The 14,090-nt window shown below is 44.3% G+C and overlaps 1 protein-coding gene across 5 annotated transcripts in view; it reads left to right on the top strand.

Annotated features, from left to right (window-relative positions):
• The window catches only part of PPARG (peroxisome proliferator activated receptor gamma), a 121,454-nt gene extending 108,022 nt beyond the window's left edge, over positions 1–13,432 (top strand). For 3 of the 5 annotated variants that reach the window (XM_057705272.1, XM_057705275.1, XM_057705273.1), the window contains exon 8: positions 12,977–13,432. In XM_057705272.1, coding sequence (XP_057561255.1) covers positions 12,977–13,224 — 248 coding nt within the window. In that variant the 3' untranslated portion in view covers positions 13,225–13,432. The remainder of the gene's footprint in view (positions 1–12,976) is intronic. The other 2 variants (XM_057705278.1, XM_057705279.1) reach the window with 1 other exon arrangement.
• Positions 13,433–14,090: the final 658 nt, after the last annotated feature.

Raw genomic sequence — 14,090 nt, 5'->3', positions numbered from 1 at the left:
ATGTATAAACGAGTTTCTTTTAGTGTTTCCCAGAGTGTCTTCACAGTAGCCAATATCCAGATTTCATTACATCCTCACAACAGAGACAGAAATCTGAAAGTAGCTGCCAGTCATACATTTTTAAAATCTTATATCTGTGGTTATAATGAGAAGAAAACCCTGTGAATCATTTTAGACTTCCTTTAAAAAAAAATGAATTTACATTTACTAGTTCCCATATCACAAAAGGCAGATCCTTCCCTGATCAAAGTTTGCTTTTGTAGATGAAGGCAACCTCCGGGCACTAGGTAAAAGTGAATCAGTGGGACCCTGTGTTTGTTCAACACCCAGGAATTTGATTTCCTTCTTTACCCAGAGAAGCTGGTTGAGTAGAGGCCAGAGAAAGAACTGCTGTGGTCATTCCTGATCCAAAGACTGGGTTCCAGGGGATCAGCATCCCAGTCATCTGTAGATGGTGAAACCAACATCCCAGATTGTGATTTATTGGAGTACAACATATAATTTGTTGTACAACTTATAATTTCTCAATTCCCATCCTGGGTTTTCCAGAAAGGGAAAACATTCGTGTAAACAAGAAGTTTTGACCCAGTAAACAAATTTCTAATCCTACCTGTTCTTAACAAGAGGGATTATCTTCTCCTCTGCAGTCTATTCTGAAGCCTACAGATAGCTTTAGCGACTTGGGAAAGAAGCGCTTTGGGCAGGGATCCCGGTGACCTCCTTCTAAGCTGGCCTTAGAATCACAGAAGAGCTTCGCTCTGGTCAAGGCTATGACCTTAGACTGGAGGGAAGATGGGGAGAGGGGCATTATGTAAGAGTGAGGTGATGAGGAATTAGGGAGATTAAGGGCAGGGGATCCCCAGAGGACCCAAGGGGATTTTTGGATGAAAGTACCTCGTTTGACCCAACTAAGTATTTGCGGAGGAAACTGGAGTTGCAGTAGTAAAGATCACTGTCACTCTGCTTCAACCCTGGAAACTGCTGATGCTGTTAGATTTGGTCCTTAGATTGGCCTGGCGTTCAGCATCTCTGCTGTTTATTCAACTCTCACACCAAACTTGCTGAGGAAGATGACCTACTTCTCAAAGTTTTCTCCTCTCTCTCTCTTTCTCCTCTGAGTTTCAGACAAGAAGAATGAGACTAAAAAAAAAAAAAATTCCAGAACCACAGGACAGCACTTTGTCCCTTACATTCTCTCAGATCCTGACAATTCTCTTGTACTTTTATTCTTATTCCACAGAAAGAGGAGAGAGTTAGCGACTTAAGCGAGCAGTGGAACTAGGGGGGAAGCCCAGGGGTCCTAATTGTCACCTCCCAGTGTCCCCTCTGCCACCTGGCTGGCAGATGTGGTCACCTCCCTCATTGTGTCGGTGGCCCCAACCTGCACCCCCATCACTGTTCTCCTGAAGGTCTGGGCCCAGAGTCCAGAAGCACAGCTTCCTCGTGATAAGGGAAGAGCTTCCTTCGCTGCCTCTCGTCTCACCGCCTGGATGGGTGGCGTCGAGCGTAATAAAACTGCCTCCAGCAAGGGCATGTTTGCAGCTGGCGCCACGGGCTCATGCCAGCCACACCAGCAGACTCCCCAAACCTACCAGCAACCAAGGCCAAGTGGAAAGCTCAGTAAGGCTGACAAGCCCCAGGACACTCCGCTGGACACTTTGCCCCTTTGGGCGTTTGCTGTTTGGTGGAGAAAAGCTTAGGAGGGTTCCAGCTGGAACTCGGCAACAGGAAAAAGCTCTTTTTGTTAATTCAAAACAGTTTGGAATCCATTACAGTTCCTCCCAAACTTCCAAGATATGGGGGAGGAAATTCACTGGACGTTATGATATATTTCTCGAGGCGGATTGTCGTTGCCATCCTAATGACAGAGAAGCTGTAAATATTGGTGCAGCAGCCACAGGTGGCGAGTCATCCAGCCTCCTCATTTACCCTCTTGGGTCTGGCTTGGTTTTGCAAGCCTCCTATATAGCAGCTCCTCCTGTGTCCAGCCATCCCAGCCGTGATCTTTCTCTGTGAAGTGATTTTGGACAGCTGCTCTTGGAGCAATCGTGGGTGTTTCTGCTGTTGAGTAGGCAGGGAGCATAGGGTACGAGGAAGGGGAATTGTTCACAGCTATACATCTGCAGATCAAGAAAGAGTTGATATTCTGTGACAGCTGGAATACTCCTAGACGGTTCGAGTCAATACCCTGGAGCTCTGCTTCTTACCCTTGGTCCTGACTTACATGTGTGCCAATATATACTTTTTACATTGTTGGAATTAGAATAGAATCAAAGCACAGCACCTGGCCCAGAATAAGTACTTGATACTTGCTTGTTGAATGAATAGTAATCAAATATTAATACTAATAATGGCTGCCATTTATTGAATACTTCATCATGAGCCAGAATAGATGCTAAGCACTGTACCTACATTCTGAACCTATGAGTAATTTTTCCTGCAATTCCAGAAAGTCTCTCATTATCCCCATTTTACAGATGGAGAAAACAGAAGTTTAGAGAGATTAAGCAACTTGGTTGGACCCAATCTGACCTTAAAATGGATACCCTTAACTGCCACTGCCTTTTGTGCATTGAGATATGGAAGCATCCGGCAATTATCAAAAACTACCCATTTCCATATAGCCTCCAAGTATTTTAAGTAAGAATTTATGGGTATAGTCCAGATATCACTTCCTGCTATCCAAAGCCCTTCTCAAGACACTATTTGTACCTGACTGCCTAACAGATTACACCCCAGGGCTGAGAGCTGCTCTGGGAAGGAATGGAGGCCAATGTTAACGCCAGGACTGGCGCTAGTGCTGGTTCTTCCCTTTGTTCAGGTAGCACGTTTGCAGAGCTCTCCACAAAAACTGACCATAAACGTTAAGCGCCTAAGTAAATATGTCCGAGCTTAATCAGATACTATCTTACAGCAGGTTGCAATAGAGAGACGTGGTCGCAGGAAAATTTGTGAGAGAAATTTTAAATTGTTAAAATACCCTCCAGTAACTTAATTTCTTCCTGCCCGACAGAGACAATCCAAACATCACTCCTCCCGTGTATTGGACAGGGAACACCTCGCCCCAGCTCACAGAGCACTCAGCAACCCCAGGCACAGAGCAGGAGGGGCTCTGGGCTTGCGGTCTGTCTCTCCTCCCCATCCCTAACGGCCCTCCAAAATCTTGAGGATATTGACAGCTCGTGTGTATTCCTTCCATTTTACTGCAGACCTGCTCCTACCAGTCAGAATGGACAGCCTCGCTCTCGTCTGGAACAAGAGACAGAGGGCACGTGCCTGAGTGGGCCTGTGCTTTTCTTGAGGAAACCCCAGCTCAGGGGGCCCTCTGATTCTGCACAGCCCAGCAGCCGCCATATCTTCTTTGTCAGCATCCTCCTTACTAGTTAACTGGGAGGAGACAGAACCAAAAATAGTTTAAAACTGAGGCATGAAAAATACTGTGAAAAGTAATAGGTCAGCTTTCTTCTGTTCTCCTGTGGCAGTTAAATATTCAGCTCCCTTATATCCGTACAGCTTTTTTGGGGCAAGACTCAGGCTGGCATCTGAGTGGTAAACGTCGTTTCTCTGACTGTTCTTGTGATACTGAGGATGAACACGGACACGTGATTTCTCACGTGCGTGAGCCTCGAGCAGGGCGGCTGAAGAGCGTGCGTGACGCGGTTCGTATCTCCCGTCCGGGCCGTGGTTGTGTCAGAGAGTCATGGCCTTCGTTTATTAACTAAAGGACATTGAATGGGCACCTGCTCTGTGCCTACGGGGCGTGTGACGCTGCTGTCTTCTGCTGCTCTGGTCTCGCCACTGTGCTGCCGCGACCAGCGGGCAGACCCTGTCGGGTGGGCGGGGTGGCTCCGAGTGATGACCCAGTGTGGGTTATCGGGAAATGTCCCGTTAGTTCACTCTTCTCCTAACCTCACAGACTTGGTTTAGACAGAGGGAGGTATATTTGTAAGTTCTCAACTGGCACCCAGATTCTAAACACCAGAGAATTAGGGGTGAGGGTGGGTAGGGAGAGGAGAAACACACTAAAATCACCCAAGAAACTTAAACTGTACACACACACACACACACACACACACACAGAGTGGCTTTTGTCCTATGCAGAACATGGAAGCATCTTTATCTGTGACTGCTTCAGAGATAAAATCCCCTGCTCAGCCCAGGCCCAATAGGCTGGGCTCCTTCGCCGTACTTGACCTCAGAGACAGACATGGGCTTGAAAGCCAAACTGCTGAGTCATTCCTGTCCCCGCACCGGTATCTTGGAAGAGGCTCAGTCAGCCAGTCAGTGGGCTGCTTTGGGGAGCACTTTATCATTTTGGGTTCTCACAATGTGTGTTTAAACTCTGGGCGACCCCAGGCAGACTTCCAGACTGGCACAGCTCACCACGACACTCAGACAGATCCTCCACGACTGAGGAATAGTGAAACCCGCGCGGGCTCCAGAGGCTGGCGCAGGTGGCGAGGAGCTCCCGGGGAGAGCGCCTGCCCAGGGTCCCGCCCGCGCCACCCGCCAGTGGACCAGGAGAGGCAGGGTGGGGCGGTGGGAGGCGGTGACTCCCCAAACCGCCCTCCCACCACTCACTAGACGTGTGGTTTCAGGCCATTATTAATTGAGGCCTGAGCCTCCGTCTCCTTATCAGCTCCCTGAGTAAATGAAATAACAGTCTGTGAAGCCTTTGGCACAATGCCTGGGACTGGCACGCACACAACAAATGCTCATTTTCCCTTTTCCCCTGTACAATATAATTTGAAGTCGCTCCAAGCAATCCTGCTAGTCAGGTTGCTTGAAAGTTCACCAATAGTCATTCTTAAAATCCCTTAGTACCATATAAGTACCCCTAGAGAGTTATCAGCTAATCCCTTTGTCAGCTGTCACTGTAAGGGAATTTAGTTGTGGATTGAGAACAAAACTCCAAGGGAGACGGATCCTGGAGGGAGGGATGGAGGGGAGAACTCTGGGCCCTGCTACCTCTGAAGGAGGTAGGGACAGCAGGAGTGTGGTGGGGATTCTGTAAAGTTTGGGGGGACATTATGTGTTGAGAGGTCATATTTAGAGATTGGAGATCATGCCTGTGTTTGGAGATCACAGGTTCTTCTCAGAGACGTTGGAAAGGAAGGTGTGGGGGGAGGGGAGAGTTGCAGAGAACCAATTCTTGGCCACCTTTTGTTCTGTTGACTCCCTTTGGTTTGCTGTTGGCATTTCTAGAGGTTGAGGAAGCGAGAAAGAGTCATTGGATTCGGAGCAGAAGTGTGTCAGCCTTGATGGGGAAGAAGTCATTCTCCATCTTTCCACTCCAGCCTGGTTCCTCTACCTCCCAGTCCTGATCAGAGCTGGGGTGGGACATAGAAGGGGCAGAAATTTATCTGCATCCCTGGCTTGAGGGGAGCCTACTGCTCCCCTGGTCCCGACACAGAGAAGGGGAACAAACCATGGGGCTGAGCTTCACTTGAGTGACCTTGAATGACCAGAACGAGGGGACCCGAACCCCGGTGAAAGGAGGTAGGAAAGACAGTACTTCCCAAGGGCAGGATGGAAGCCTCCCGTCCAGTTGCCATTCAGAAAGAGCTGGAAATGGAACACGCCCATGCTCTGTTCCCTGTGGGTGCCGTCAAGAGATGAAAAGAAATCTGAACGCGGCAGAGAGGAAAGTGCTGCCCGCCTTGTTACCAGATACCTTTGTGTTCTGTGCTGTGGTCAGAGAGGTGGCTTTTGTAGGTGGTAGCTGAGCGTTTGAGGTGAGGGGACTTGCTGTGCAATTGCTACTTCATGGGCTGATAAAAGAAAATATGGCCTGGGCTTGTTTCATTGTGGTGGCCATCCCTGCTCTCCGTCCTAGCCAAGTCGTACATGTTGCTGCATCATTTGAGGTTGTCATTTGCACACAGACAGAGAAAGCATTTATTTAACTGTTGTTTAACAGGGATGTGTTAGAACGGGAACCCCTTCAGAGGAAAGGGTACCACTAGCCACATGTGCATTCACGGCAAAGGTGCTCATCACAGATGATTTGTATCTGTTTGGTACGAGGTCTGTGTTCTCTTGTTCCCTGACAGCAGCCATCAACCACATTTCTCCCCAGATCATCCATTGTTCACAGTTCTGATTAATTTAGGTGGGCCTTGCTAGGATTCCTGACTCCACATCCCCAGCAAGGTGCAGTCCCAGGAGTGGAAAGGGAAAATATCTAGAAGGCAGGGTGGAGAAGAAGGGAGCAGTTAAGGGAGAAAGGATAGGAAAGATAAAGAGAGGACCCAGGAGCGTCAGAGAAATGAGAGGAGGAGAAAGGTAAGAAGGAAAAGAGGTGGGTTGGATTGTACTGTTACTCTAGTGCAAATGGAAATCGCTGGCTTCCCATGTGTCAGGCACTGCTCCAAGCACTTACCATCTAGTACCTCATTTCATCCTCTTGACAACACTGTGAGCTGCATTACTGTCATCTCTCCATCTTTTAAATGAGGAAACGAGATACAGAGAGGTTAAGGAACTCTCCTGAGATTACCCAGCAAATAAGCTTTCTGGTTGAGATTCCGACAGCTTCTCAGTACACCAGGGGTGTTTGCTCTTGGCTTCCCGTTAGAATCACCTGGAAGCTTTCAGGGAACACTGACAGTCATACCCCCGGCCAAGTGAATCGGAGTCTCTAAAGATGGGACCCAGGTGTTAGTTTGCGTGTTGTTAATTTCCTCAGATGATTTCAATGTGGAGGCAAAGCTGAGAATCACTGCACGCAGTCTAGCCCCAGTTCAAATTTAAATATGAAAAGAACACATGTGAAACTTTCTTAGGTTATTTTCTCCTAAAGGTAGGATGGTGGGAGGGAATTGCTATAGGCCATACCAGTTTACCGAAGACAAACTTGGATGAATTCAGAGTTTTGCCTAATGCTCCCCGTGATTCTGATGGTCAGATCAGAGCAGAACCACAGAATCCCCAACACCATCTCTGAGGAAGAAGTGAATCTGGGCACGGGGGCTTCTTTGTTTCGTTATTGTTCTCAGTCTTGCTTACACACGTTCCACAAGAGAATGAGAACGTGCCCCAAACCCCGAGTGTGTGTCTGCATCAGGAATCATTTCTCAGGCTCCTGAATTTATGCTCCACCAATAACAGCTCAGAAACGTCCCCTCGCCCAGCTGCATACATGCCGCCCCACGCCTGCGTATGCTGCAGACTGCAGCCCTGTGCAAACTGCCTCTGTTTGAACAAACACAGAGAGTAGTAATATGTTACATAGCTCCTTTACCTGACTCCTTCTCACTGTGACCTGAGGAAAGACATACCACTGTTGCTTTAAAAATTAAGCCAAGGGGCTTCCTAGGTGGCGCAGTGGTTAAGAATCCGCCTGCCAATGCAAGGGACACGGGTTCGATCCCTGCTCCAGGAAGATCCCACATGCCACGGAGCAACTAAGCCCGTGTGCCAAAAAAAAAAAAAAAAAAAAAAGAAGAAGAAAAATTAAGCCAAAACCCAGAAAGATAAGATGACTTGCCCAAAGTCATATGGAAGCTAAGTGGAGGAGAGACAGGATCAGGTCTTCAGTTTCCAAATCCACTGCTCTTTTTAACACACCTGTGAACTTAGGAAGCAATGGGATGAGAGAAATTGGGGAGCAAGCGTAAAAGAAGTGAAATGCAGAGTGTGAGTTCCCTAAGGAGCCCCACGTCCCTTCAGTTTCAGCCCACACCTGAGCTAAGTTCTTTCTTTGCCTTTGGATCCACTTACAGCGGCCCAGCTATCAGACTTCTTTTTTCCTAAATGCCCTGGGTATGATCCTTTTCAGATTCATCTCCATCAGAAAGAAAACCAATAGGAGAAGACTGGGAACACCATGACAGCAGCAGCTAGAAAAGAAACAAAACCATCCACTTTGGTTTTTCTGCACCTCCTTCAGGAGATGCCGCTGTGGCCATCTGGTTCCCTAACTAAGACGCCTCCTGAGAAAATCTGGGCTAGGGAGATGCCTGGCCCAGGTGGGCAGATCCTGGGAGGGTCCAGAGAATTTGAATCTGCTTCAGATAAGCTCTTCACTTAACAGAACCAGATCTGGATAAGATGGGAGCTTTGTAGATTTGCCCACAATCAACAGTGCTCTCTAATTAATTCCAGTGCTGTGTGATGGGGACCGGAAAGGTTTCTTTCCCAATTCTTTGCAGCCTGGGGAGTAAGGAACCAGTAATTGACTCCAGCTTCCTCGAGTGTTGGGTCCTGGAGTCTGAGTCAGCACGCACTTTCCCAAAAGGGCTTTCTAGGCAACCTAGGGCCACTGAAGAGGGTCCCTTGACCCTGATCCTTTTCCAGACCCCAACTCTAACCCTCAGCAAGGTGTAGAGAGAGGACCTCAGACCAGTCATCTAAGAACAGTAGAAGGCCCTGGGCTGATGGGAAGGGAGAGGCAAGAGAGAGGACCCAGGACAGCTGGGTCTTTAGACAGATTTCTGTGGCACACTTGTGGTGCCCAGCTTAGCTCAGTAAGGGTTCAAGTGTGAGTGGAAGGAAAGTGGAAAGAGAAAGACAGGCAGGGGGAGCAGGGGAGGCCTTGGAGCTCACTGGAGGGTAGGGGATGGGGGCAACCCTGACAGACCCCTTTTGTCCTTGACCCTAGGGAGTGCTTAAGACCAAAGGAAGATGTTTTGCTTTTTAAATAAGCCAAGTGTTCTAAATTTAATGTGTAAGCCTATTAATACACTTTTCTAATTAGATTTTGAGTTTATTTCCCCAGTTTAATTATGTGAATTTTGTAAAGGGAATTACAAATAAGAATAAGGCTTAGAACTCTTGAACTAGGGTCTTAGAGATCATCTCTCTCGTCCCGTCCTTTTCGTTTACAGGGGAGAAAACTGAGGCACAGTGAACTTGTTCAGTTTGCCCGAGATCACAGAGCTGGTGAGCGAGAGACCTAAAAGTAGAACAGACCACTTTTCCCACTCTCCTGCACTCCATTTTTGCCTTGACTGAGGCTCAGTAAGGGCGGCAGTGGGACAGATCTGTAAATGATTTAACTTGTCACTGGAGAAAATATAAATCAGTGGCCACAAAGTTTCAGCCAAATTTCATCCGTCACATCATAAAAAATAACTTGCCAAAGAGAGGTTTGAAAATCCAAACCAGATCCTTCTCCACTCCTAGAGGGAACATTTCCATTGTACTGCACTGCAGCCAAGTGTTTCCAGCAAGCCGCATCAGCTGCATTTGAGGGTTTGCTTGTTTGAACTGTCATGATAAATGAAACCTAGTAGATTAGCATAATCTCTTCTGCAGAAGTTCTGAGCCCACGGATGCTGCTCGAGAGGAAGGAGGAAGGAGAAGAGACTCTAAGAAGCCAGGACCCCAGTGAGCAGAGGGTTCTGCACAAGGGTACGGGGTCCCAGCCCGCAGAGGAGCTACACCAACACCTCAACACAAAGTGCTGTCGCTGCCAGTGCACATGCGTTTGCTGTCCAGGCCTTTGAAATCTGGCACATCTGTTGAGGGGAGAATCAGCAACCGTTAAACCCAAGGCACCAATCCAGGATCTGGTTTTCCTTGAAGTGTCAGGGGGTTTCATTATTGCATAGCAACTGTGAGAAAGGACGACTCCTCCAGGGGCGTGATTCTCTCGGCCAGGACTAAATCATCTGTTTCATTCTCAGAATCTGAGGTTCTTGCTGATGGTTCCAAAATTAAGTGCTGAAATTTAAAAAAAAAATTACTCCAGTCAATGGGCTATGTTAGAGAAGTTAGGGGGGTAAAATCTAATCACAGGTAACTTTCTGTCTGTAATTTGAAAAAAAGAAGAAAAAAAAAAAGCTTAATTTAAGAGCATGCTTAGAGTTCTGAAAATCCCACCTGAGACCATTCTCACATTGCTTTCCTGTGTCTCACCTCAATGGATAAAGGTAGCTCGAGTCTACTAGATACAGGAAAACACTGTTTCCAGGAGACTTCTTCGTTGTGCATTGATCCTGCCTTTAGACCTGTTCACCAACCAGAAGAATTGTACCTTTCAATTCTGGACTCTTAACCAGAACAGCCTTCTCACTCATTAACTCAGCCAGCTGAGTGCTTCCTGTGTTTCCAGTGGAGCCCCAGAGATGATCAAGACAATAGTCTCTGCCCTCTGATCCCTCATGGTCAAGTAGGGGAGACAAACAAGAAAATCAGTACCTATGATACAAGGTAATAAGAGTTAAGAGTATAGCATTTGGAATCAGATTCAAATTTCATCTCTGCTGTTTACTAGCACGTGGCAGATCTTGGGCAGGATTTAACTCCCTTCTCTAAAACCTTCATTTTCCCCTCCTTAAAGTACTGACCTAATGGAGTTATTGTGGAGATTAAGTGATATATTGTACATAAAGTCCTTAGTACAATTTTTGGGAAATAATAACCACTCAGTAAATGTAATCTACTAGGATAGTAGCAATTGAGGTGTTTGTAGGATGCTATGGGGTCCAGAGAAAGGGGATTGGAAGAACAGGGGCAAGGAAGGGATGATCTCCAGGAAAGCTCCAGGACATAAGGACACAGGCAAGATTTTGAAGAGTAGGTTGAAGTCAGTAGGATGGTTGGAGGGAAGGTGAGACCACTGCCAGCAGGAGAAACAGAATCTACCTAAGCACAGAGTTATGACAGAACATAGAACGTTTGAGGGACTTGGTATGGAAAGAGCTTAATGTGGCTGGAGCAAAGGGACAATGGCAAACAGAGGCAAGTCGATGAGGAACATTAAAGGGGAAGTAAAAACTCTTATACAAGAGTTTAATTTACAGTGAAGGGGAGAAGAGTTAAAATGAGAAAAGGACAGTGAATGGCCTTCAAGAGCTAAAATTTGGAATCAATACAAGGTATCAAGTGAGTGTCCTGAATGTCTTACATAATCTCTGCACCCCTCTAAATGAGAAAACGTTATATTCTAAGCACAATGCAACAAACTTAGAAATTAGAAAAAACAAAAACAAACACTCAGACTTTCCACTTGGAAATCTAAAAACATGTCTCTAACTCTTAGATTAAAAGTGAAATCAAAATAGTAAAACAGACTATTTAGAAAAGAACTGTGAGAGTATGATATACCAAAGTCTATGGGGTGAAACGAAAGTGACATTCAGAGGAAATTTTAGAGCTTTAAATTCATCTATCAGAAAACAAGAGATACTGAAACTAAATGAATTAAGCATTCAACCCAAGAAATGGGAAGAAGAGGAAAAAAATAAACCTAAAGAAAGTTAAAAGAATGAATTAGCTAAATTGAAAACAAAAGGCAGTTTTCAAAAACAGTTGATCAGTAAAACCAAAACTTGCACCTTTTTAAAAAGCAAAAAATAGATAAGCCATGGCACATCAGATTTTTAAGTGAGGGAATATACAAATAGCATTCAGTTAAAGGAGGTATAAATAAAAATAATAAGAGATTCAGATTCTAAGAGAATATTATGTACAACTTTATTCCAATATAAATTACTAGAATTTTCCTTTATAAATAGTAGAAAACCTGAATAAATTAAAAGCTATAGGAAGAAAATTAAAGATAAAGATTTACCACCAGGCTCAGATGGTTCTGCAAATGAATTCCCAAAACTGTCAAGGATAGATCATCTCTACATAGAAACAGGAGGAAGACTTCGCAACTCACTCTATAAGGGTAGTTAACATTTATTACTAAAATAAGGAAAGGATAGTACAAAAAAGATGACTCTGAACAAATCTCACAAATTTAAAAACCCTAAATAAAAAATTAGCAAATGAATACAAGAATATAAGAAAATCTATTAATCTAATTCACTACACTAGATTAAGATAAAACCATATGGCCATCACTCTAGGTAGAAAAACTTAAAAACATTTGATGAAATGCAACAACATTCCTGATGAAAACAAATTAAACTCTTGGAGAGCCAGGAGGAAAACCTAGCCACCATAATCTAGTAAACATCATACTTGTGGTAAGCCATTAGAAGCATTTCCTTCAAGGTTAGGAATAAAACAAGAATGCCTCACAACACTATATTAGCGATATTAGCCAATGCAGTATGGCAAGAAAAAGAAATGAGAACTATAAACACTGGAAAAGAAGAAATAAATAAAGCTATGATTATTTGTAGATGTAATTGTCCAAAATTTTTTTTAAATCCATGATAAAAACTATTTGAGTTGACAAGAGTGAAATTGGAATAGATTCAATATAACAAAACCAATAATTTTCTTTTCTAAACATCAGCAGGGATACATTAGAAACTAATGAAAAAGAAGTCTAGAATATAAGAAAATAAAGAAGTAAAAGTAATACTAGTAAAAAAAGTAAAAGGAGAGTACTAGAAAATATTTAAGGATAAATTTAAAAACATCTGCATGAAGCAAAAACATTAAAAACTTAAAAGTAATTTATGCTCACCATTTGAAAGTTCAAGTAAGGAAAGTATAAAGAAGAAAGTGAAAATTATCTGCAACCTCACTAATCAGAAGAAACCTATGATAAAATTTGGTCTATCCTTCCAAAGTGCAAGAGTATTTGAAAACTATGTCTTATCTCTTTGAAAATGCATGTGCTATATTAAGCAAAAAGAAGACAAAGTTTGTTTTGAAAGTGTGTTTAAAGTTGTGGTAAGACAGTAAGTGGAGGTTATAAAACATAGACTCATCAGGAAAGAACAGTAGTTGAAAATGAGATTTCTGAGTGAGTAGAAACATGCCAGCAGAAGAGTCCCCAGTCTGGGGAGATGATTGCCTTGCCACCCTGTTCTGTCAACTGGTCACACAGATTTAGTCTTGGCCAGGAAGAGAGTGGCCCTGGAAAGAGCTCTGATAGCCTTGGCTTTCGTTCCATTCTCCTTGTATGCAGTTCTTGCCCACTATCTGCTTACCTTCCCTCCACATCCTATTTTAGAAGCAAAATAAAACCAACAAAAAGTGAGTCGTTTGGCTGAAAATGCCTCAGATGTGGGGCCAGAAAATTCTGTAACTGAACCTCCTATTCTGTCTTCCGTTTCTGCTCCCCCAGACCGCCCAGGTTTGCTGAATGTGAAGCCCATTGAGGACATACAAGACAACTTGCTGCAAGCCTTGGAGCTGCAGCTCAAGCTGAACCACCCTGAGTCCTCTCAGCTCTTTGCCAAGCTGCTCCAGAAAATGACAGACCTCAGACAGATTGTGACAGAACACGTGCAGCTCTTGCAAGTAATAAAGAAAACAGAGACGGACATGAGTCTTCACCCGCTCCTACAGGAAATATACAAGGACTTGTATTAGCAGAGAAGTCCGAGTTCACTGACGACATTTTCCTTCTTCCAATTGCACTATTATTTTGAGGGAAAAATCTGACACCTAAAAAATTACTGTGAAAAAGCATTTGAAAAAGAAAAGGTTTTAGAATAATAGATCTATTTTATGCATATTGTTTATAAAGATACATTTACAATTTACTTTTAATATTAAAAATCATCACATCGTGAAATTGCTGTTGTATTTGAAGACTGTCTGTTGTGTCCCCCACTCCACCCTCCAGTCTTTTTTTCCTTTTATTTCCTCCTCCTTTCTTCCTTCCTTCACTTTTCTATTTCCTTGCTTTCTCACACATGTGAAACAGTATGCATGAAATTCCTGATCAGTTTTCATTCTCAGTCAGATCATTTTTTATACTCAATTTACCACTTTTCTGAATCGTCTATCTGCTTTAAAATCACAACTAAGACTGGAACGTCGGGACCAAAAACTGCTCAGAGCATGTATTTCTTAACCCGGATGTACTTGTTTGGGGTGTATCCCTAGGCCTACCAAGAATTCAGTCTTCTTCCCCAATCTCAACCAAGATTTTCACTCACCCGTGGCAGCCCTCTAACAGAATACCAAGGCATATGCCAATACCCCGTGGCAGGTATTAACAGCTGGATGCTGTGGGTAACACAGAAGTGTTATAAGATGTGGCACCTGCCAAAAAGAACTTACCATTGGATTAAGGAGAAAAGATGACTCCTTCTTAAAAACAGATTAAAATACACAGTATAACCATGTGCCAAATGAATGGTTCAGACTCCAAGTACTCTAAGAGTTCAAAGTAATGAAAATTTAAAAAGTCGTGAGTGACTGTAAATTCATTCAAGTAGGCCTCAAAGGAT

Source organism: Hippopotamus amphibius, chromosome 13 (genome assembly GCF_030028045.1).
Source record: "Hippopotamus amphibius kiboko isolate mHipAmp2 chromosome 13, mHipAmp2.hap2, whole genome shotgun sequence".
In the NCBI taxonomy this organism is placed as follows: Eukaryota; Metazoa; Chordata; class Mammalia; order Artiodactyla; family Hippopotamidae; genus Hippopotamus; species Hippopotamus amphibius.
The sequence above is the reverse complement of the archived record's forward strand: the minus strand, read 5'-3'. Positions and strand labels throughout refer to the sequence as shown.